This window comes from Vigna umbellata, chromosome 11, assembly GCF_029865625.1.
Source record: "Vigna umbellata cultivar VRB3 chromosome 11, Vumbellata_1.0, whole genome shotgun sequence".
Lineage (NCBI taxonomy): Eukaryota > Viridiplantae > Streptophyta > Magnoliopsida > Fabales > Fabaceae > Vigna > Vigna umbellata.
In genome coordinates this window covers 7,336,652-7,362,270 of record NC_142175.1, presented here as the reverse complement: position 1 = coordinate 7,362,270, position 25,619 = coordinate 7,336,652, and the positions used below count along the sequence as shown (strand labels likewise).

The following is a 25,619-nucleotide window of genomic DNA, read 5'->3' as shown; positions in this document are numbered from 1 at the left end:
GTTATAATATCTGGCAATGGGGGTGGAGTACAATATGCAGCAATCCGAAACTTGTCCTTTGCCCGTTGTCCAAAATCCCATTCCTTTTCTCTATTGGTTGAATTTTAAAAGCATAAAAATCCTCACCCCAGACAGAGCAATGTTTCCGTAGTAGCAAACAAAGGGTAAAGAAAAGAAAACTAGACCTACCAACCAACTTCATTTTGAGACAAAAGGTGGAAGGAATGGGAGGAGCATCTGGGAAGATGTCGGTGAGATGGGGAAGTCTGAAACGAGCCTCCCAATCTTGCTGGAACTTTGTTTTCCAATCGGGGTCGCTGAAATCAATGCCGGAAATGGTGCGACTCAGGCTGCTCACCTCCGCAAAGACGCCAACGCGACACTGTTGACTCTGGTTTTCTCTGTCAACGGTGGCGGCACAATTTGAAGGAGATGACGGTGACGCTTCTGCTCGGAGTTTGCAGGTGGTTGGTTAAGGTTTTTGTGGCGACATGGAGGCTAGGTGGCGGCGACCTTGCGTTGGAGGTTCGACAGCGATCTGCGTTTCCCCTTATGTGTTTCTGTACTGTCAGATGGCTGCCCCTTCTGAACCCTAATTGCAGTGTTAATGCTAAAATGTAAACATCGTAGAAATTAGGGACTTCATTGCAAATTTAGAATAAAAAAAAAAAGAAAACGTGGAGAGAATAAAATCACACTTGGCATTAGACGTTAGCCACGTGAAACAAAAATTAACGCCGTTTAAAATTAGGGACTATTTATAACAGTTTCAAAACAATAAGGATTAAATGCCATCAATGTTTCATGCAGGGACTAAAACCAAAAATCAGTGAAACTTCAGGGACTAAAAACATATTTAACCCTATAAAATATATAAAGTTAAATTTAATAGATCTAAATAAAAAAATATAAAGTTAAATTTTAAATATAATTAATATATTTTTCATTAATAAAAATTAAAAATATAAATTTGTAAAATAGATTTTCTAAAAGAAAAAATATTTTCTTTATCTGTTATACTCACAATCATTTTCTAAACACAAATCAAACATTTTAGAATTTTTAACGTAGGAAGCAAAAACACCTCTCTTATGCTTGAAAACCGTCTCTGGGGTACAATTTTTTTTTCAACCCTAATTACATATATACCACGTAAGAACATTTATTGCATAGAAGAGACACGCAGCAACTGGAAACCTAGGAAAAAGAAAATATCTCACACATCAATTAGTAAATAAGCACAATCTAGACAACCCATTAATAATAACTAGATAATGTGGGAAATAACAGGTATGAACCATGAAAAGTTCTTGCCAAATTTTCCTCAATTATTATGTGCTATACACGTTACTCTCAAGGTAAAATATGTTACATCCATAATTATGCCTCTTAATGCCATCAAACATCTAACACAACATATTTCCACTATTCTTTTTCCCACAAACAGATCATATATATAACACCAAAACAATATACTTTAGCTTGTCTTTGAACGTGCAGTGGTCCACTTTCCAATACCTAAATCAACCTCATCAACATCCAAAAGAAGTACTGTTAATTAATTCTGTAGAAGCCATCCACAGAAAAATGTAGTTTTTTTTAACATCCAAATGAACATTATAATTTAACTATAATAAGCCTATGCTGTGTTTAATCTAATTGACTTAGTTGATTGCGAATTCAGCCACCAGGAAGGAAAGTCAAGAACAATAGTGATAAATAATAAGTCTTAATTAATAATTGAATGTTTAGTTTGGTCATTAGAGGCAGCTATGACCTGTAGAAAGCCATCTAGTTGGGCACAATTTCTGGTTGCAGTTGCAAATTGTACACATGTGGCCTACAATAATGATCATGTGACTGCAGAACCTTATTTGGCTAAAATGAAAAAAATATGTTTATATATTTGGCCTACAATAATCATGATAGTGTTTACTTTTGTATAACTTGATTATAATATTATTTAATTATATATATAAAGTCAAACAACTTCAATTTTTTTAACAAAAATATGTTTCCAAATCATTTGAATCAACAAAACATGAAAAATGGGACTTTATAATTCAAGATAGGTTTGCGCTGTGAGGAAAAAGTGATTTGGTTTCAAAGTATAAGTAGGATAAATGAGATAAAGTATAGATATTTTATTAAAGTTAAAATTATAATAAATAGACCAACTTAACTATTTAAACTTCTTTTCATAAAAATCATTTTTTTTAAAATCATTTTTTTATTTTTTTTTCTTCATATTATGAGTTAACAGTTCATCATTTTTAAGAATTGGCCTTATCTTAAGAATGCTAGTAAGAGTATTCGCTAATGTAAATTTTGTTTGAAGTAAGTTTTTTTTTTTCTTAGGATGGTTGCTTGTTACGTTTATTTGTATGTCTAGGAGTAGATGCTCGTAGGTAAAGTTTGATGGATAAAATTCAATTTTTATTAATTTTTTTATCTATAATAACAAATTTAACTAATAAGACAATTGGGTTATTTCATCTCTGTACAAAAGAGAAAAAAAATCAGGTTTGAATTTCTATTTTGAGTTTTGTCGGTTTTCCGTTACTGTCACAAGGACAGTTACGTTGTTTTAATTAGTCAGTTTTCTAGTTTGTGAGTTTCAGTTAGCTTTTCCCGTTTTTCCTTTTCTTGAACTCTATATATATACATGTAGACGCTCCGCCAGAAGAAGCAGAAAGAAAATAAGACGCTCATGTTTTTAGGAACTTACAGAAATAATAAAAGGATACATTTTTCTTACCGTGTTTACTGTGCTGATCATCTTTTCCTTCTTCGCCGCCGACCGCCGCTGCCCCCACCGAAAGTTCTCGCCGTCGTCCTCTCTGGAAACCTCCGGATGCTCCGTTCTCTCTCTTCTCACACGAAAACGCGTTTTGGCACAAATGATGATTTGTGAGAAACGTTTTGTGCTTTCTTGGACTGAAGCCAACTGGGCTGTCAACTTTAAGTGCACAGTGTTGGGCTGAGTTCAATATGGTATCAGAGCAGGTCTAGTGCCTGCTCTGCTTCCGTTGCTCGCTGCTTCCACTGATCTTGAAAGCTTCTTGAAAGATTTTTTTTCTGGGCCTCTTCATGGAACAGGTGGATCAATCATCCAACCCAACTAGCCCCTTCTATTTGCATCCAGGAGAAAATCCTGGTCTCACCTTAATCACTCAAGTCTTAAACGACAACAATTACTCCTCATGGAGCAGGAGCATGCGACGTGCCTTGCTTTCCAAGAACAAGATTAAGTTTTTTGATGGTACGATAAAGAAACCGCAAAGAACGGATCCTCAGTTTGATGCCTGGGAGAGGTGCAACATGATGATCTTATCTTGGATAACAAAAACTCTCTCCCTTGAGATAGCGGAAAGCGTCATATACGTGGAAGAAGCCAAAGAACTATGGGATGAACTGAAATAACGTTTTTCTAAAGGGGATTATTTCAAGATATCTGACCTACTTCAGGACATACACTCCATCAAACAAGGAGAAAGAGGAGTCAGCCAATTTTTCACTGATCTTAAAATTTTATGGGAAGAACTTGAGTCTTTAAGACCCATACCCACATGCACGTGTCCTACTCCTTGCAACTGTGAACTTTCCAAATGCTCCTTGAAGTACAGGGAAGTTGAACATGTTATTTTCTTTCTAAAAGGTCTAAACGATTCCTACAGAACTGTCAGGACACAGATCCTACTAATGGACCCTCTTCCCAACATCAACCGTGTTTTCTCTCTTATTATGCAACAAGAGAGGCAAGAAAAGCAAGTCTCTACTGAAATTAAAATTTTGGCCAATAGTGTTGACAGAAGCAGCTCCTGGAAGCCAGATCAGAATTGGAAAAATTCAGGGAATCAAGGAAGAGGTCCTGGATTTCGTGGACAAGGAAGAGGTAGAGGCAGAAACCCCAATCATGGAAAGAAATGTTCCTTTTGCAACAAAATGAATCACACAGTGAACGAATGCTATTCTAAGCATGGATTTCCCCCTTGGTACAAAAAGGGGGGTAACAGCTCTGAAAAGGGAAATGACTGGAGCTCTGCTAATGTTTGCTCAAATAGCAATGGGACTGAAGGGGTTCAAAACATTCAGCAGACCAATAACGGCAACATTCTTAATTCTCTTACCAATGAGCAAATGTAGAAATTACTTAGAATGATAGACAAACGTGATGAATCTAACCACAAGATCAATCAAGTCTAGAGGAACAACACTGAAAATGAAAAAGGTAATCTTTCCTGGATTTTAGATACTGGTGCCACTGACCATGTCACACATGATAAAACAAACTACACTACCTTTTATAAGATCAAACCTGTCCCTATCAAACTTCCTAACAAAACCATAATTACTGCCGAGTACGCTAGCACTGTGCATTTTGCAAAAGAGTTTATCATTTTTAATGTCATTTATATTCCTGATTTTTGTTTCAATATGATTTATGTCCAAAAACTTATTCAGGATTTAAACTGTAGCCTGACCTTTTCTTCTAAGACTTGTCAGATAAGGGAGAACAATACTTTGAGGATGATTGGATGTGCTAACTCTTGGGGAGGTCTCTATTATCTACAAGCTTTCTCAAAACCCAATTCAAGATGTAGTACAAATTCTGTTTTTTCTTTTAAAAGTGCTGATATTAATCTGTGGCATGTTAGGCTAGGCCACCCAGGACAAAAGGTTGTAAAACAATTATGTGAGAAGTTTCCTTACATCAAAATGGGTGCTGATGTAGTTTGTGACACTTGTCATTATGCTAAACAGCACAGATTACCTTTTACTAAAAGCATTTCTCTTACTAATGCATGCTTTGATCTTATACACTGCGACATATGGGGTCCCCTCAAAACTGTTTCTGTTCATGGGCATAGATATTTCCTCACTATAGTAGATGACTACAGTAGGCATACATGGATTTTTCTAATGAACAACAAAGGACAAACTAGAGATTTACTGCAAAACTTCATTATTAAGATCAAAAACCAATTTGACAAAATGATTAAGATTGTTAGATCTGATAATGGACCTGAATTCAGTTGCATGAAATTTTACGATTCACATGGCATTATACATCAAAAGAGTTGTGTTGAGACACCTGAACAGAACTCTGTTGTTGAAAGAAAGCACCAACACATTCTGAATGTGGCCCGTAGTCTCTTATTCCAATCCAACATACCTAGTACTTACTGGTCATATGCTGTGGGACATGCTGTTTACCTAATAAATAGATTACCCACTCCCATTTTAAATAACAAGACCCCTCATGATTTGTTGTATAATCTTCCTCCCACTTATTTAGATTTAAGGTCCTTTGGGTGTTTGTGTTTTGCTTCCACTCTTGAGAATAACAGAAGTAAACTTGATCCAAGAGCTAGGAAAGGTATATTTCTAGGATATAAACCTGGTATGAAGGGCCATATTGTTCTTGACTTGAATACCAGGGAACTTCTCATAAGCAGAAATGTGGTGTTCCATGAAGACATCTTCCCTTATCAAAGCCAGCAAAGAAATGATGAAGATATAGACAATGAAGGTGACAAGGCTGACACTCTCAACGATCTGCTGGGAAACCAGTATGCTGAATCCAATGCTAACAATGAAGAACAAACACAACAGGCTTCTGATAATGAAGAAAATGACCATGGTACCAGAAGCAATCAGGAGGTTCGTGAGCAAAGGAGATCTCAGAGGACTAGAAAGACACTGGAATATCTCAAAGACTATGTTCATCAGGTCAATCAATCCTTAACTGTGAAGAACAATTTTAAAACTCCTTACCCGATTTCCAATTCATTATGTTGTGATAATTTGACAGAAAAACACTTGAGATATACCCTAGCTGTCACTGGAAATAAGGAACCTCAATCCTATAATCAAGCTAAGGAAATGACTGAATGGGTGGAAGCCATGGAAAGAGAAATTAAAGCTTTACAAGATAACAAAACTTGGGATTTAGTTCAACTTCCTTCAGGAAAAACCCTTATAGGGTGTAAATGGGTGTACAAGACCAAGTATAAAGCAGATGGTAGCATTGAAAGGCTTAAGGCTCGATTGGTGGCAAAGGGATACACCCAACAAGAAGGAATTGATTATCTTGATACTTTCTCACCTGTGGCCAAGTTAACCACTGTCAGACTTCTCATTGCTCTAGCTGCTTCACACAATTGGTTTTTACATCAACTTGATGTTGATAATGCTTTCTTACATGGAGATCTCAATGAAGAAGTCTACATGGAACCACCCCCAATTCTAAACATTCAGAAGGGACAGGTTTGCAAGCTAAGAAAGTCTCTATATGGTCTAAAACAGGCCAGTAGACAATGGTTTGAAAAATTGTCTACTTTTCTAATATCTGCAAATTTTATCCAATCAAAATCTGATCATTCTCTGTTTATAAGAAAAACACCTACGAGTTTTACTGCTTTGCTTGTGTATGTAGATGACATTGTTTTAGCAGGAAATTCTATGATGGAAATCAACTGCATAAAAGAGTTACTTCACCAAAGATTTCACATAAAGAATTTAGGGGAACTCAAGTATTTCCTTGGGTTAGAAGTGGCCAGATCTAAAAAGGGGATCCACTTATCCCAGAGAAAGTATGCTCTCAACATACTTGAGGAGACTGGAATGCTTGGATGCAAACCGTCTACTACTCCTTTCCTAAGTAACACAAGCCCTCTGTATAAAACAGACAACTACCTTGATGATCCTACTCTCTACAGAAAATTGATAGGGAAGCTTCTTTACCTTACAAATACTAGGCTTGATTTGTGTTTCACAATTAATTTGCTTTCGCAATTTATGCAAAACCCTACCAGTTATCACTATCGTGCTGTCCAACACATTCTCAGGTACATCAAGTCCGAGCCATCTCAAGGATTATTCTTTGCTGCTGATTCTCGTATGCAACTAAAGGGCTTTAGTGACTCTGATTGGGCCACTTGTCCCAACACTCGAAGATCCACCACAGGCTTCTGTGTCTTCCTTGGATCGTCTCTCATTTCCTGGAAGTCTAAGAAGCAGAAGACGGTCTCCAGGTCTTCCACAGAAGCTGAATACCGTGCTCTTGCTGCCACTGTATGTGAAATACAGTGGCTTCGTTACCTTCTACAGGATCTTCAGATAGAAGAATCCGGAACCCCTATTTTATACTGCGACAACAGGTCTGCGAGACATATTGCTCATAATCAGAGCTTTCACGAACGCACCAAGCACATCGAGCTCGACTGCCATGTCGTTCATGAGAAGATACAAGAGGGCCTTCTTCATCTCCTTCCCATTCGATCCGACGAGCAACTGGCTGACATCTTCACAAAATTTTCGCACCACGTCAAGTTCAGAACGATTGTTCCCAAGCTTGGACTGGTGAGTATACACCGTCCAGCTTGAGGGGAGGCTTTTGAGTTTTGTCGGTTTTCCGTTACTGTCACAAGGACAGTTACGTTGTTTTAATTAGTTAGTTTTCTAGTTTGTGAGTTTCAGTTAGCTTTTCCCGTTTTCCCTTTTCTTGAACTCTATATATATACATGTAGACGCTCCGCCAGAAGAAGCAGAAAGAAAATAAGACGCTCATGTTTTTAGGAACTTACAGAAATAATAAAAGGATACATTTTTCTTACCGTGTTTACTGCGCTGATCATCTTTTCCTTCTTCGTCGCCGACCGCCGCTACCCCCACCGAAAGTTCTCGCCGTCGTCCTCTCTGGAAACCTCCGGATGCTCCGTTCTCTCTCTTCTCACACGAAAACGCGTTTTGGCACAAATGATGATTTGTGAGAAACGTTTTGTGCTTTCTTGGACTGAAGCCAATTGGGCTGTCAACTTTAAGTGCACAGTGTTGGGCTGAGTTCAATATTCTATTAATCTAAGGTAGTAGTAATAACTTATGTTTAATGATGAGGTTTTTTTTTTATCATGTTTGAGTTTCTTGTGTTAAAAATAAAACTAGTTAACTTTTGGCTTGGAGCAATTGGATTTTCCAAGAAAAATTGCGATTAAATATTATTCTAACAAATAAAAATTTCTTTCCTATCAAATAAAAATTTGTATCCTCGAAAATAAAAATTTCAAATAGTTATTCTAACATCACCAATTTTAAAAAAAAAAAATCTAACAAAATAAAATTTACTTACAACTCAAAATCTTTAAATATTCTTGTAACATGGTTTATTCCATTCCATCCAACTTTAACACTTGTCCTTACCTTAAAAATCTGAAATTGAATATGTAACTTTTTCACACATATCAACACTATATTCACACACATTCCTAGCTTCTATGAAAAATTACCTCATGGAGTTGTTTTTAATCCTATCGTTGGGAACACTTTATGTATTGGAGATTTGTTAGCTTCTCTTGTTTGTTTTCCTCTAACACCAGTCTATCCTACTTTTCATGGACAAAATTTTTGAAAGATAGTTTCTTTTTTTACAAAGATAGCAAACTTTATTTTTATAAGGACAACTTCTTTATAAATGTAGCCTTTTATGATAATATATAACATTTGACTTCTTTCTATAATGACCCAGATGAAATAACTTCTAAATTTTGTTACTACAATTTGTCGTACAACTTCTTTTGATATGCATTTGTCTTTTTCACATGTAAATTAATCATCTTATTTGGTCACTTTTTTAACCTTTCAATTGATTTTTTAGCCTTTTCTACCACACAGACAATTCTCTAATTCTTAAAGGAAGTGTCACCTTCTTTAATTCATATTTTAACCCTTCCTCAAATTTCTTACACCTCCACGCTTCCAAAGTAGCTTGAATATAAAATTTGTCAAATACTCAAACTTATATGCATACACCGATATCTTGCTCCAACTTCATAAATTCAACCTCCTTTACGTATCTAGCACTAATTGGAAAATATTTTTCTAGGAATCTCAACTTGAAATTCTTCCAATCCAATGCTTCAACTCTCGAATTCCATCTTGTTGAGTTCTTGCTTGCCAAAATTTAACTTCTCTTGACAATAGATATATAGCAAATGCCAACTTTCTCTCTTTAGATAAGTGATTTCTCTAAAAATCTTTTTTATCTCATCCACTCATCAACTTAATTTGATTATACTATTAAACTTAAGAAGATTATACCTCATGAATCCTTCCATTCCTAATTCATCCCAAGGTCAATTTGCTTGTTGATTCTTATCTAATATCACATTATGTTGTTATGTCGCATTGCCATCATTTATGTGGATCGTACAATCTGGTTTCCTTCATTATTAGCCTTCTCTCCAACATTAAGATGAGGTGGAGTACAAAGTCTATGGGTCATTCTTAATATTACCTATTAGAAAATTCAACGGTCGTACAAACTTTCAAACATACATCCTACATATGACAAACACATAATAACGCTAAACAAACATACTAGACCATCAATCAATAATACTCCAAGTAATACACCTCTACGTAATGATAACCATCTAATTTACTTGATTTTAGATATGATTTTGACACTTAAAATGCATGAAATTGACATAAATTGACTAAATCAATCCTCTTTATCTTAGAAATACAAAATGAGGTATTAAGAATTAAATAAATATGCAACTAATGATTCGTTATTAAAAATGTAACACTTTTGCAAGAACTGGAGAATGGGGTCGCTGAGCTCTAGAAATGATGTTGAGCATTGAAAGGTGGTTTAAAATAATTCAAATATTATCCTCGTAATTGAGAAATAAGAAGAGATGTTGAGCCACACAAAAAAACCTTCACGAGGAAGAAACTTGAAGCACAAAAAAGTTAAGTTGTACCATAGAAGAAAATCCTCAACAGGAGGAAACCTTAAGTGTTAATCACCAAAGCAAAGAGGCCTGACTTAAATGGAAACCTTGCCCAAAAGGAAATCTTTGCAGCTAAACATTGAAGGAAAGAGGTGAGCAAGATTTTTAATTTGTATAAGAACAAGGTTTTGTTTTGAGATAGAGTCATGAGAGAGGGACAAGAACTAACCAGATTCATCATTATGAGTAATTGAACTTTCTTGTGTTGAGGTTGAAGTAACTTTTATAATTCCTTGTTTCATTTTTATGTGTGTGTAGGACCCATGAAAAATATTTACCTTAATAGTAACAATTTTATTACTAGTAGTAATAAATTTCTTTGTGAATGGAAAATATAATAAATTTATGTAAAAATAAAATGTGGAAAGCTAAATAAAAAATTTTGGTAGCTTAATTGGTAGAAAATTGTGCTGATTTCAAGAACATGGGTTCAAACTCCTTTCTACCTTTTTGTAAAAAAAAATTAAAAAAATTAAAAAAAAATAAAATATTGATAGTGGATAAAACACTCCATGTTTTAAGGAATTATTGAGGAATCCAATATGTAAGTGGTGATTAAAATATTAAAATAATATTAAAATAATAAATAATATTAAAATTTGGTGAATAGTAAAATTTTTGGACTATAAATAGCCGTGAGAGGGGAGACTATTATCCACAAAGAGAGGAAGAATCAAGTGAGAGCTTGAGAAATAGAGAAGAAAGAGTTAGGAAGAAATTTTTAGTTGCAAGAAGAGTAGAGGTTCTGGAAGATTTTCGGGGAAACAAATTCTGAGCAAGAGATTAAGTCTGGAATAGAGGTAGGGGAGCTAACCTTTCTAAACTTTTATATTATGATTTAGTATTGTTTTATTACTATTCATGTCTTGAAATTTTGTGTGAATACTGTTAATGCTTATTGTATATCTATCTACATTGAATTTCTGTGTTAATATTATATGTTGTTGTTTTGAATCTATAAATAAAAAATATATTAAAACTAGTTGAGGAACATTTTGGCTAAGGAAAGACTTGGTACTTAAGTTGTCCATTGTAACATCCCGATTATATAATAACGAATATTATATAATAAAGACGTCAGCATTCAAATATAGAGAACAGTCAGAATATGACGTGTAATTTAAGTGCGAAATTACAGTCATCCAAATAAAAGGAGTAAAAATTTAAACTTAAACAGTTGAAAGGATTGATCACTACGAGTGTTCAATCAGGAAATTTCTAAGAAGACTACTCCGCAACATCAGCAACCTCTAGCTCTTGGTCCAAGTGGATCTCCTCGACAATGTCTGCTCCCATCCAAGTGGATGATCATCGCCAACGAAACATACCCAAACAGCACACAACACAAACAATGCAAGGGTGAGCTAGATATAAAAAGCATGTTATACATATATCACAGCTAATTCATGTTATCATACATAGAACAATTAAGACATACTCATTAAACCACAATTCACACATCTTACACGTCATGCAAAAGTCCTCCAAACATGGTAAACTGACATCACAAGACTCATCTTTACACTTGCGTAGTTCAGCTGGCACTTCCCAACACTAGCAAGGTAAATCCCCAACACGAGACTTATCTTTACACTTGCATAGTTCAGCTGGCACTTCCCAACACTAGCAAGGTAAATCCCCAACACGAGACTCATCTTTACACTTGCATAGTTCAGCTGGCACTTCCCAACACTAGCAAGGTAAATCCCCAACACGAGACTCATCTTTACACTTGCATAGTTCAGCTGGCACTTCCCAACACTAGCAAGGTAAATCCCCAACACACGACTCATCTTTACACTTGCATAGTTCAGCTGGCACTTCCCAACACTAGCAAGGTAAATCCACAACACACGACTCACCTTTACACTTGCATAGTTCAGCTGGCACTTCCCAACACTAGCAAGGTAAATCCCCAACACATAATTCAATTCACGGAAATGAACTTAAACTGAAACACTATTTGTAGAATACTATTTGGACGAGCACTATTCACCGAAAACTGTTAGACGAACGCTACTGAACGAACGCTACTTTCCAACCACCAGGCCGAACACTATTTGGACGTACGTTACTTACCAACTCTGCCGAACACTCTTTGACGGACGCTATCAAATCTAATACAATCAGACCGAACGCTAAACCGAGCACCATATTTGATTTCACACTATTTGGCCGAAGGTCATGGAATTAAGCACTACTGATCGAACGCTAAAACAGTACACCATATTCCATCGAATACTATTAATTCGAAACAGTTTGGACGAACATTCAAAGGTAAAGCCTCGTTGGACCGAACGCTGTTTATGGACACCAAACGTTATTAAACCGAACCCCAAAGGACGAACGCTCAAAGATCAAGCCTAGTCGTAACACTACCTTTGACGAGTACTTCCTGAGGATTAACATCATCGAGAACGAACGCTAATCGTCACTAAAGTCCCAAAAACCGAACGCTTAAGATTGAAGTCTGAGAATATCAGATCAAGATCTAACGCTAACGATAACTAATACACCAAGATCGAACGCTAACGATAACTAATACACCAAGACCGAACACTATCAATCACTAATCACATAATAACACCGAACGCTCAAGATCCAAACTTACGACTATCAAATTAAGACCGAACGTTCCAGATTGCTATCCGAGAATACCGAGTTAAGAACGAACGCTTATACTCACTAATACACCAAGGCCGAACGTTTAAGATTCCATATTAGAATATCAAGTTAAAACCGAACGCTCACAATCACTAATACCCAAGACAGAATGCTTATGATCCAAACCTAGGAATACCAACTAAAGACCGAACGCTCACAATCACCACTAAACCAAGGCCGAACGCTCAAGATCCAAACCTAAGAATGCCAACTTAAGGTCGAACGCTCACAATCACAATTAAAACCAAGGCCGAATGCTCAAGATCCAAACTAAGAATACCAACTTAAAGCCGAACACTCACAATCGCAATTAAAACAAGTCCGAACGCTTAAGATCACTTCCTGAGAATACCAATTTAGGGACGAATACCTACGATCACTATTTCACCATGATCGGACGCTCAAGATCACTTCCTGAGTACAATCACTAATTCACAAAGACTGAACGCTCATGATCATTATCCGAGAATAACGTATTAGGACGAACGTTTACAATAACTATTAGACTAAAACCGAACGCTCGAGGTCGAAGCCTAAGAATCCTAACCTAAGACCGAACGCATACAATCAGTAATACACCGAGACCGAATACTCAAAATCAATCACTATTAAATTGGACACCATTAGGACGAACGTCTTGCGTATTGATCGAACTCCTAGAGTACTATGTCGAACACCTACAATACTGGACGATAGTCTAGAATCCTGACCGAATGATCACCACTTAATCCAGTACCACATCAACACTTAATCCAGTACCACCTCAACACTTAACCGAACAGTATTAAATCAAAAAGACCGGACTGTAACAGATCAATACTTAACCGAAAACTATCCAATCAAATATCAACCGAACGGTATAAAATGAACCATGACCGAACGACATAGATCAACACCTAACCGAACGGTACGAAAATCAAGGTTTAACCTACAATACGACCGAACGCTAATATCACATAATACACATCAAGGACGAACGCTAACGCTCGCTACCTGAGAATACAAGACCGAATGCTGACTTTGGCCGACCACTATTTGGTCGAGCACCACACGGACGAACGTGCGTTCTGCAGAATTCTGCAGAATCGCACCAAATTTTCCAGAAAACCCAGAAACCCCATTTTTCATCCCCTTTCTTCCCAGGTTTGCATCAAACACAGATTATCTCAACAATCAAAGAAATAAATCCAACTCCCCTTACCTCTTGAAGACTTCCTTTGATCTATCTCCAAAAGATTTGCAGTTCTTGATCTCCTTGCAACTCCAAAAGCTCTCCACTTCACCTCTCCCAGATCTTGCAGCAAGCTCTTCACTCCTCCAGATGCAGCACCGAACACTCCTCTTGAATCAATTTCCCCCAAGACTGGCAATCCAAGGCCTCCTTGCACTTCAGCAGCTCTCACTTCACCCTCTCACAGATATGGCAGCAACTCCTCCAATCTGCAGAACTCCCAATCCCTTTGAATCCATGGCTTCTACCTTTAAGAAGGAAGAAAATGGTGCTCCCCACAGCCACTCCTCAGTGCTATGCCCACCAACGAAGGAGATGGTTGGAGGTTCCTGATGATGGCTGGAGCACTTCCAAGTGGAGAGACCCACCACTCACAACTGCTGCCCACTTCCTTGCTGGACGTGGAGCCCCTCTCCCACCACTACACGAACGTGCCACTGTCCCCCTTCCCCACTTCTTCTTTTAAAAGGACGCACGGTCCTTACATTCTCCCCAACAACAAAAATTTTCGTCCTCGAAAATTAAGCTTACCAAAACAAGTTGAGGTAAGTTTCTCCCATCTCGTTCTCTAACTTCCAAGTGGAGTCGTTTGTTCTACCATCCCATATGACCTGGACTCATTTGATAGTTCGTCCCCAATCTTTACTGGTTGTACTTGAACTGACAAATCTTCTGCGACTTGCACACCCTTAACTTCAAACACGCGAGGAGGACCGGACACGTATTTCTCAATTGAGATACATGGAACACTGGATGCACTTGTCAACCTTGTCTTTAGCTCTTAGAAGCTAGTCTCACAATGGTTTGTCCAAACCAAAGGTTGATCCTTCCTAGTCAGTTGTGTCCACAGCGCCACAACTTTGGAAAAGCTTCCAATAAAATGACGATAGTAGCTCGCTAAACCCATTAAGCTCCTGACCTCAGCAACAATCTTAGATCTTCCTCACCGAAGATTTGCTTGCGCTTTAGCAGAAACTACCGAAATTCCTCCCGCTGAACTTACGTGCTCAAGAAAAGAAATTTCTTCCATCCAAAACTCACACTTAGACAGATTAGCATACACTTTTCTTCCTCTTAGTACTCCAAGCACTGTCCTAAGGTGATCTTCATGCACACAAGGAGGAGGTAAACCAGAAACTTCTTCAGGAAACCAACTGCCCTAGTCATAGAGGAATCTTAAAAACCGGAGTTGGTACATTCTTGATCATAGAGCAGCCCTAGTCAAATCCAGTAAGTTGTGACTAGTCATATGTAGTGGCGTTTATGGTGAGATTGATTCGTCAAACATTTGATTCTTCTCCGGTGACCATTTATGGTGATATTTTAGTATTGTTAATTTATTTTGTGATATATTCATTTTGTATGATTTCTGTGATGATTGTAATTTATTATATTGGATTTGAATTTATGCATCTGAACATGATATGAGTATTATGGGGAGATTTCGTAAGGATATAATATGAGTTGAGGAATGTGGGCATGGTATGAGTCTCGCAGAGAGATTCTGTAATGCCATGGTATGTGTGTATATGTTTATGTTGAGGGTCCTAAAGTTGGAGGTTATCCTGATACTCTAATAATCATCCAGTCTCAAGTAGAGAATGATGAATTATGTGGTGAGAGGGGCAGGAGGTCCTGGTCTATGTGCCGGTTTTGGACATAGTGTTGAGGACTAAGCTTGTGGATGGTATGAAGTATTTTGGAAGTGTATTTGTAAGAGGAAGTAGAAGGCATCACAAGTGCATAACCTCCTGTGACCGCTCATCAACATATCGTCGGGATAAGTGTCTATTGGGTATTGTGGAATGAGTGTCTATTGAGTATTGTGGAATGAGTGTCTATTGAGTGTATCAAAGTAATGGATGAGTATCTATGATGCGATTGTTGTATGATGGTATGAGTGTGTCTGACATAATTATTATATGAGGTTTGTTGAGTGCATCAAAGTAAATATGCATGTTTTATAAATGATTGGTTGCATGTTAGCTCACCCTACTTGTTTGTGTTTGGGTATGTGCGATAATCGTATAATTCGTTATACAGGAGCAGATGAAGGAATGTCGTCTGACTCAGTGCTAATGAAGAAAGAGATAGAAGAATAAAGTAGAAGAATTCGAGTTATATTTATGAATTTGTAGTTGAAATCTGAGTTTAAAACATATAGATATATATCAACTATGAATTATCAAGTGAGAGATTATAGGATGTTACCTTAAATATAATGCTACAATACATAAGTTATGAATTATCAAGTGTGAGAATTTGGGATGTTACAGTGTGCGCGCGCTTTTGTTCAATATTAATGATTTGGTTTATATTTGATTTCTTGGATTATTTCATTGAATTAGATTGAGTTGGAAAACTAATCTTAAATCTAAGTCAATCATCGAATGCATTTGAATGTTAAGAATAAATTTAAATACTTTAGCTCAGTTTAAGTCTTGCACTTAAAGCAATGATTCATTCGTCAAGGGTTGAGGAATCATCATTGTGTTTGAAGTCCTTAAGTTCTAAACTCAAGGAATTAATTTAGAATTAGTCAAATACTTTCAAGAGCAATATATAATGGTATTAATATATTATATCAATAGCAACACAGTAAAAGATTAACGAAGTCGAATCTCAACACACTTATCTTTATTATTTAATTTAATCTCAACCAATTTTAGTTTTACTCTTTCATTATAAATTGTCAAAACATTGTTCTATTGCAAATCAAGACAAATTCAAGTTATTGGATAATTTGCACAAATGTGTGTGGGTATGATATTTGTTTTTGTGCTATAATTACCCAATACACTTGTTAGAAGTAGGAAAATCCATCAACGGATAACAATCAAACGATACAAAATTGAACCTCTAAAAACAAAACTATCAACTATGCACAATAGAAACATAACAACTCATTCCCATGATCTCAAAAAAAAAAAACTCAAAACCTGACTCTAATGCCAAAATTTAATACCCAAACTTTTTTCTACCTAAACTTTATAACTAGCACAAATATTCTTATTCAGTTTCATAATTAAAATAAATTTTATCACTATTTTATATAACCTCAATGAAAATTATTATTTTATAACCATAAACTTCAATAAAAATGAAAAATAAATGAAAACATAAGAATATAAGATTGCCCCACCACCTCTCTTAATCTTGACCATAATGTTATGCATCTTTCTCAACTCCTATACTATCATATTCTCCTATATTAAGTCATGATCATCATAGTTAAATACAAACAAAATAAATAAAAACCTCAATTTTGAAAATAAATTCATTCAATATTTAAAATCTAGGACATTTGAAAAAAAATATAACTTTGTAAAACTTATTTCCTTCACTAAAAGTAAAATAAATGGACTTCACTAAATTAACTCGATTTTAAAAAATATTAACATCAAGTAAAAAGATATATAAAAAAAAAAAAGCAATCATCACCAAATATAAAAATCCAAATACTAATTAATCCTAAAATGAAAATATAAAATCTATAACTGAAATTAACTTTATCAACTAATTTCATTCGTACAAATGATCAGCTAGCACAACAAATCTTATTTTCAAGGATTAAATATTTTAAGCACGTGAATTTTTGATGGAGTGAGATCTAACTAAAAGTCGCTATTATACATTAAGGACCTGAAATATATTTTAGCTAAATTTTTAAAGACAAAAAATATTATATTAAATAGAAAACTTAAAATATATTTAAAATAGTCGGAATCTTGACAAGTCGGTTTGACTAAGCGAATCAGTAAAACTTCATAATTGTATGGAATTTATTTAATCAATCCTCTGTATCTGACCTTCCCAAATCGTAGTCAAAATAGAATTTGATGTTGCAACCAATCGTATTATTACACGATGCTGCACACTGGTAGAGGTTCCGTTGGAGAAAGGATTTCATAAATAAAATTTAATATCTTTATATAAAATTTATAAAAATCACCAACTTCTTCTACATTATATTACAATTAAAAGGGAGTAGTGTTGTTTAAGAAAATAAGAGTTACTTAACATGCAGTATCAGTATTAACTACACCTATAGTTCAATTAATGCAGTTTTAGTCTTTTGGATTTAAAAGATAATTTTATTTTTTAAAAATAATTTTAGTATCTAACAATAACTTAAAAAAAAAAATCAAATCAGCATTCTCCAAAGTAAAAATATAACTAAACAAAACATTATATACTATATTTTTTATGATAGTTAATAAATACATAATATCATTTTTATATTTTTAACTAATTAAAAATATTTTGCTTTATTTTAAAAATATAAAGTAAAACTCTAAAAAAAAATTGGCGTGTGAAGATGAAAAAACTCTTAACTTTTGACAGGGATTAATTTCGATAATAATCTTATCTTATCAGGGAGTTGGAATCAAAGATAATTTAAAAATTAGAAGTAACTTAAATATATACTATCCTCTTTTAATCTTTTAAAATATTTCTTAAAAAAAATTGTGACAAAATTTCAAAAATAATAACACTTTAAATATATAATTAATTTTAAAAATATTATCTTTGAAGCGGAACACGTTTATTATTGGTTTAATAGCCAATTTAGTCCTCACTTTGGTTGAAAAATCTCAATTTAGTCCCTCGTTATAAAAGTGTTTTGAATTAGTCCTAACTTTTAAAATAGTGGGTCAGATTGGTCCTTTCTGTTAAATATAAGTTAACAAAATTAATGGATGATGATGTGACACAACTTAAAGCTAACGAGGGACCAATCTAACACATCAGCTTTAAGCTGTGTCACATCATCATCGATTAATTTCGTTAACTTATATTTAACGAAAGGGACGAATCTGACCCACTATTTTAAAAGTTAGGACTAATGTAAAACACTTTTATAACGAGGGACTAAATTGAGATTTTTCAACCAAAGTGGGGACTAAATTGGCTATTAAACCTTTATTATTAGATGATAATATAAAATATAACTATTCTTTTATTACATATATTATTTTCATGAAATGTTTATTGAAATGAATAAGTGTATATATATATATATATATATATATATATATATATATATATATATATGAACCTATGTTATATTTTTTTTTCAAAACTATTCAGATAGTGACATAAGTTAAATTCGGAAAATTAATAACTTTTTTCCTCCATGCACCCATAAACTAACAAAATTAAAATGGACGTAATACTGATTCGTTTTTGCTGCTTCAAACATCAAAGGCGTAAAATGAGAAAATATACGTAAATTTATTAAAAACTTTAAGAAAAAGCGTAACTTGAAAAATGTGCCAGCCTAGTTTACTTTCAACCAAAGCATTTCTTAAAATCCCAAAATTATATGAAATACATTATTAAAATTTAGATTTAAATATGTTTATGGAAAGTATAGATTTTTCTTTTGGTGTCTAATACATTTTAAAAATTCATCCCCAATATATATTTTTTATTTTATTTTATTTCATCCCTAAAATTTTATTTAAAATAATTTATTTCACTGTTCAAATAATTTTATATAAAATTCTTTTAGGATAAAATCAAAATAAAAAATTCATTATATGGGAGCAAAAGGGTTAAAGAAAATTATTTGGAACGAAAACAAAATTCAACAATTTTATCAGTATAAAAAACAATCCGAGTCTAATATATATAAAAAATATTTTCATTTTTTAACTGTATTTCTACCTTACTTAAATTTTCGCCTTATTTTGTCATGAAAATATATTCAGTTAGAAGCAAAAGTCTAAGATAATTTAAATATCTTTTTTCTTTTATTTTTTGAGATATTTTTTAAAATAAAATTCTGAATTTCAAAGTGGATAATATGTCACGTAAAAAATATTAAAGAAAAATATTATAATGTCATATTTATGAATAAAAAGAGACCGATGTGGTATTAAATGTTTAATAATATTATTATATAATTAAAGTCTAATAAATAATAAGAATTTATGGTCAGGAAATGGATTTTCAGTTTATTCTACTTTATTAGTCTCTTGGTTGTCCTATGACAATGACAATGAAAGTGTCTTACCAGTGAAGAACATACCCATCCATATTAATCATGGAACAAAGTGTCTCTCCTGCCTTTAAAATGAAAAAAAAAGTTACATTTGACTGTTAGATATATTTTTCTTTTCTTTTATTTAGTATCTAGTAGCTGTAAGTATTTGATTTGGTAATTGGTATAATAGAGATTAGAAGTCAAATTTATATAATGAAATTAATTTACATAGTTTAAGAAAATAAATTCTTATAATACGTGGTGATTAACTTTGACAATATTATTTGTATAGCTTAATTGAAATATTGATAGTGAGAGGACAAAAACTCCCATATTGAATAAAGACTTGTTCGATATACTAATATTCTACATTATTTATTGTTTAGAAGTAAACAGGAAGAATAATTTAAATATATATTTTTTTCAATTTTTTTTAAATATATTTTAAGAATAAAATCACAAAGGAAATTCAAAATTTAAAGTAGAAATATCTCAAATATAATAATTTATTAGAATACCTTAATTTGTATACCTTTTATAAGGTTTTAACAAATCTTCTAGATATTAAGACGAAGGTAAGCAAGCAACTGTCTTGTTTATGCAAAATCATTAACTTTTATTTTCTTTAATATTCATTGATAAGGGTTTCTTGATGTAATCTATAAAATACAAGACTTTTAATTAGAAAATATATTCACTCATATATTGACAAAAATAAAGATAAATATAATTCAAAGATATGATAATTGCACCAAATTAACAGGTGGATGACACTTTAAGAGTTCCTAGAAGGTGTTGGAGATTATACAAGTACGTCATGCTTCCCTTTAGACTTTCCAAGTCAAATCTATTATTACATTGACCTATGTAAAGTCCAATTTGTATCAAATTTATGAGTTGTCATAATATTAACACAAAAAAAAAATAATCTCCTTTGTTTTATTTCCTTTGTAAATAAATACTTTAGATTTTCTTTTATCTCACTTGTTTTTAATTTTTTTACAAATCATTATAAACTTTAATTTTATAATGGTTGGTCTTAATACTTATATATTTTACAAAATAAACGCCTCAATATCTATTTGCTATTTGATTTATTCTTGAAACCTATCTTTTATCCATAAACTATTTATCTTAAATTTTAATCATTAATTATTTTATTTTATTTTTTATACACTAACTTCTACATATTGAAAGTACAATGGTAAATATGAATTAGAAGATCTAAAAGGGTAACTGATAAAACGTAATTAATAGATCAAAATTATTTATTCCAAATTACAAAAAAAATTTATATTTTAATTTTGGTTTAAACCTTTGTTTGGCTCTCATATTTGTTGGTCAATCTCAACTGGGTCCTCTTTTTCTTTTCAGTCTCAGTTCATAAACTTATAAATTATCTCAATTAGGTCCAAATATTTGAAAATTTGAGTTAATTAAGTTTTGTTCATTAAGTTTTCACACACGACCTTAAAATTGACTGGTACACATTTAATGTAACATATTAAAATTGGATTGATAGATCAAAATTATTTATTCCAAATTAAAAAAAATTATATTTTAATTTTTAACAAGATGGTAAACAAAAATAAAATGAATACACAGTTAAGACTCAATTGAATAAAAAGTCGAAATTTCTTCTAAATTAGTAATTTAACCCGAGACTATCATGAAAGTAGATTTTAAAAATTAATCAAAATGAAATGGAAATTTAAGTTCTATGTGCACGAAGAAATCAAATTTAAAAAATATTTAGCATAAAATTAAATTTTATGATATTTATTTGTAAGGGGCTAAGTTCTTAACATATATATTAATGATCAACAAAATCCATGATTTGATTAAAATACAACATATCACTAACTTGTTCATAAAATAATTAATTCTACAAATGAATTGTGGATAAAATGAAAGTTTAAAAAATCCCATTCGGAGAAGAAATTAAGTTTTACGAAGGCATATACTTTTTTCTTTTTTCTTATTTAAAAGGCAGAACATGTAAAGAAAAACAAAAAAAGAAAAGAAAAATATGTTGTATTCTCTCTTACTGACAATAAATAAGAACAGACAACCTACAATTTCAAAATCATAACAATATTGAATCACAGAGACAGTAATTTAATCTCATCTACCATCATCTTTGGCTATTATTAGGCAGAACTGAGAAAGTTAGACCAGAAATGAACCATGTCAGAAAATGAATTGTTTATGCTTTTATGAAAATGGTGTTATTAACGTGTCACTGTCGAGGCCAAGTGGAAACAGTGAAAGTCAATATTCTACTCAATTAATTGTACTTATAAATACATGAACACACGAGATCGGATTGCAGTAAACTGAAACTTGAATTGGTTGAAACTATCCAAATAAGAAAAGAGAAGAAGAGTCACAGGCACAAAAGATAGGATAAGATATGCCTTGTCTTTACATCTCCACCAACATTAACTTAGATGGAATCAACATCGATCCAATCTTTTCCCAAGCCAGCACTGCAGTCTCCAAAATCATCGGCAAACCAGAGAAGGTGTGTCACACTACTTTCCCTTTCTCTTCAGTCACTCCTTTTTTCCAATTAATCTGTTCACAATTCTCAGTCTGCTTGAAAAATCCTTTGGGTTGGCTCAAAATTTGATTTTTGTGGTGTTTTTAGAAATCATTGTAACTCTCAGATCTTTCTAATTTGGATGCAACTCGGTTCTTTTCACCTTTATACTTGCAACAACTCAATCTGTCATATAGGATAAGGAATCTGAACTACACGTTTGACAGATTTTTGTGGAATATGTTTCATTGTTCTGCATATGAGAAACTGCCCCTTTCTCTTGCATAGTTTGGTCAAGTTTGGAAAAATTTTCATAGTGATTATTGATTGATACTAACCTACTGTTACTAACAAATATCATCGATTTGGCATTAAAATGGTCAATTTAAATTCACTGACTTATTTGTTATTCGAAGAAAACAGTAAGACATTTACAAGAAACTAACTGTTGTTGTTGGAAAACTTAATGAGCTATAGATTTCCATTTTAGAATCTCACTTTTATAATATAAGAGTTATGTTTTAAGGTTTGCAATTGGATATCCTATGATTAAACCAAATTCCAGTGTTTCTGTACCATCTGCACCATTTTGTTTGAAGTTGAGAGATGGTGAAAAACTGTGACAGATTAAAATTGGATTGATAGAAGCTTGGTGATTATTGTGTCTGCTTCAAGTGGAATAAGGAGAGTCAAACTTGGAAATCTTATGAACATAAACTGTTTTAGAAAATGAAATAAAGAAATCCAAATGGGAAATTAAAAAGTTGGTTGAAAAAGACAGGCAAGTTGGGTGGTTCTCAAAGTGTAGGACAGAGTGCAATATGTTTTGGTGTTTTTCGATATTGTGCAGAATCAGATCACTAGGATATAAAATAATGCAATAGGATATTCACCACTACATAATGCAAACATTGTCATCCTTAAGATAATGAAAGCCCAAGGAATGAGCTTTAAGGAATTAAATAAGAGAAGATAGCATATTAAATGATGGATAATATGAAGTAAAGATCTGTCAATAATGAATTTGAATTTTTTTTATTGAGTTTTTAATGTTATTTTTCTAGTCTGTCATAGAATTAAATTGGTATATGTTAATTTTAATAGGGATAATATAGAAAATCAGTAAAGAATCTTGACTCGTCAATAATATTATGTAGTTATGATATTTTTATTTTTAAATTTTTTATAACTTTTTATAATTGAATGATGCAATTCTTTTTTATATTCTTAATTAATTGATTTTTTCTACTAAACAAATTAAACTTATTCGTTTAAAAGGGTGCGAATTGGTTGGAAGAGTCTTATAAATAAGGATAAAGGGAATAATTTACTATTAATTGATATTATAAATCTATTTACATAAAAATTTAGTAAATAATGTAGTTGAGATTCCCTTAGCTAATATTATACTTGCACTCTTTTCTCCTTTTTATCCTACAAAAAATTTGTTGAAATTCATGTGGTGAAAAATGCATCTGGAATTATTACAAGGTTATTTGCATTAACATAAAATCGTGGTATGAGGTGTGTATAAATGTGTTATGAGAAACTGCACTTTGAATAAGATGGATATGTTTCCAATTTGAAGTGTGAAAGAGAAAGAAATATGGGTTGTAGGGGAATTGTAATTTGTTGTGTTGTGCTGTGTAGTGATTGCACTCGCAACAGTGTAACCACACATCTTTTATTATAAATGGTTATTCAACACCTCACCCATTATCTCTTTGGGACCACCATAGTACCCCTTCTATTATTAGTTTGATATCTTAAAAGTAGGATCTGCTCATTCTTTCTCATAAAAGATGTTTGGAATAATTAAGGAAAAACAATAACAAAATCCACTTCAAACAATGGAAGATGCCAATAATTATAGAAAGATCTAAAATGCCAAAAATAAAAAAGACTCATATTTATTTTCAATATGATATTTAAATTAGAGTCACATACAAAAGTTTGATTGAATTTGTTTTTGTCTTATATAGTTTAAGAGTTAAAGTTAATTCATCTTTCGTTTTTAAAATTTTTTAATTGTATATTGATTGAAAGGGTATGTATGTGCAGTTTGTGATGGTGATATTGAAGGGGTCAGTGCCAATATGTTTTGAGGGAAACAAAGAAGCAGCTGCATATGCTGAGATAGTTTCAATGGGAGGCATAAATTCAGAAGTGAAGAAGAAACTGATTTACGACATTGGAACCATATTGCAGTCCAACCTATCTATACCAAGAACACGCTTTTTTCTGAAAGTGTTTGACACAACGCTATTTCGCACTAAATCCAACTTGTAATATGCTTAATCTTATTCTCACATTCTCGCATACCACAATACTCTTCATCATTTCTCTGAGTTTTCCTACTAATATATTTTCATGTATGATGTTGATTTAGCACTCAGTATGATTAATTTCTTAATGTGGTTCTTTCATTTTTAATTGTCTCACTATAGCCTTTTTTTTATTGATTTGTGGTACTTTGTACTAATAAAATGAAGAAAAAGACAAAATAAGGTTTTAGAATTTTTTTATAAATGAAAGAAACAAAAATAATAGCTCATAAGATTTTTAATAGGTTTTTCATTTCTAAACTATTTTTAAATAATCTTATTTCGTTCTAAACCAAACTGTATATTTATTTTGTCACTATACTTTACCAAAGTCATGTAAAATACCTTTTTTTAGTAGGAGATTTTACTTAATTTTCATAAAATGTGAACTTCAATAATTATATATTTAGTTTAAGAATGAAATTTTTAAAAAAATAGTTTGATGACGAAAAACGCTCTTAATAAAAAAAATACAAGAAATATAAAATAAAATAAAGGTTGCGATTAAAATTTAAAAAAAGTGAGAAAAAAGGAAAGTGATTTAGTTATAAATAAATAAATAAGAAAAAAATTATCATATATTTTTAAGTTAAATATATTTTTATTTCCAATTTTTAAAATCATATTTCATTTTTAAACTAAATTATATATCTATTTCCTTCTTAGATTATAAAACCCTTTCTAGCAAAATTATAGAGATTAAATACATATATAATATAATTTAGAAGCAAAAATACAATTTTTGAAAATTTTTAGGAAATGAAAAGTATATTTAATCCATTATTTATTATCGTCTATAACTCCTTTTTTACATTTTTTTTTCTTTTTTACCTCTTATATATATTCCATTAATAATATTTTTCTTTTTTAATTATCTAAAAAACTACTCATAAATTGAAAGTATTTTTATTGTATGACTATCTACACTATTAATAGAGGGAATTCACATTTTTTATGTACACAGTTTTACTCTTTCAATAATTATTTTTATTACTTCAAACAATTATTTTTAATAAAAATTATTTACCAATTTTATCTTTTTCAGTAATTATTTTTTAATTCAAATACAAAC

General features: G+C 32.5%; 2 protein-coding genes across 2 annotated transcripts; both read left to right on the top strand.

Annotated features, from left to right (window-relative positions):
* Positions 1–256: 256 nt before the first annotated feature.
* LOC148190893 (uncharacterized) lies at positions 257–3,423 on the top strand. The gene is made up of 2 exons (XM_088101204.1): positions 257–394; positions 3,100–3,423. The coding sequence occupies exons 1-2, from the start codon at positions 257–259 to the stop codon at positions 3,421–3,423; spliced, it is 462 nt and encodes a 153-aa protein (XP_087957330.1).
* Positions 3,424–21,999: 18,576 nt separating this feature from the next.
* On the top strand, positions 22,000–24,649 carry LOC124832287 (uncharacterized). The gene is made up of 2 exons (XM_088101647.1): positions 22,000–22,205; positions 24,285–24,649. Exons 1-2 carry the CDS (start codon positions 22,095–22,097, stop codon positions 24,510–24,512), a joined length of 339 nt encoding a protein of 112 aa, XP_087957773.1. The 5' UTR covers positions 22,000–22,094; the 3' UTR covers positions 24,513–24,649.
* The last annotated feature ends 970 nt before the right edge of the window (positions 24,650–25,619 follow it).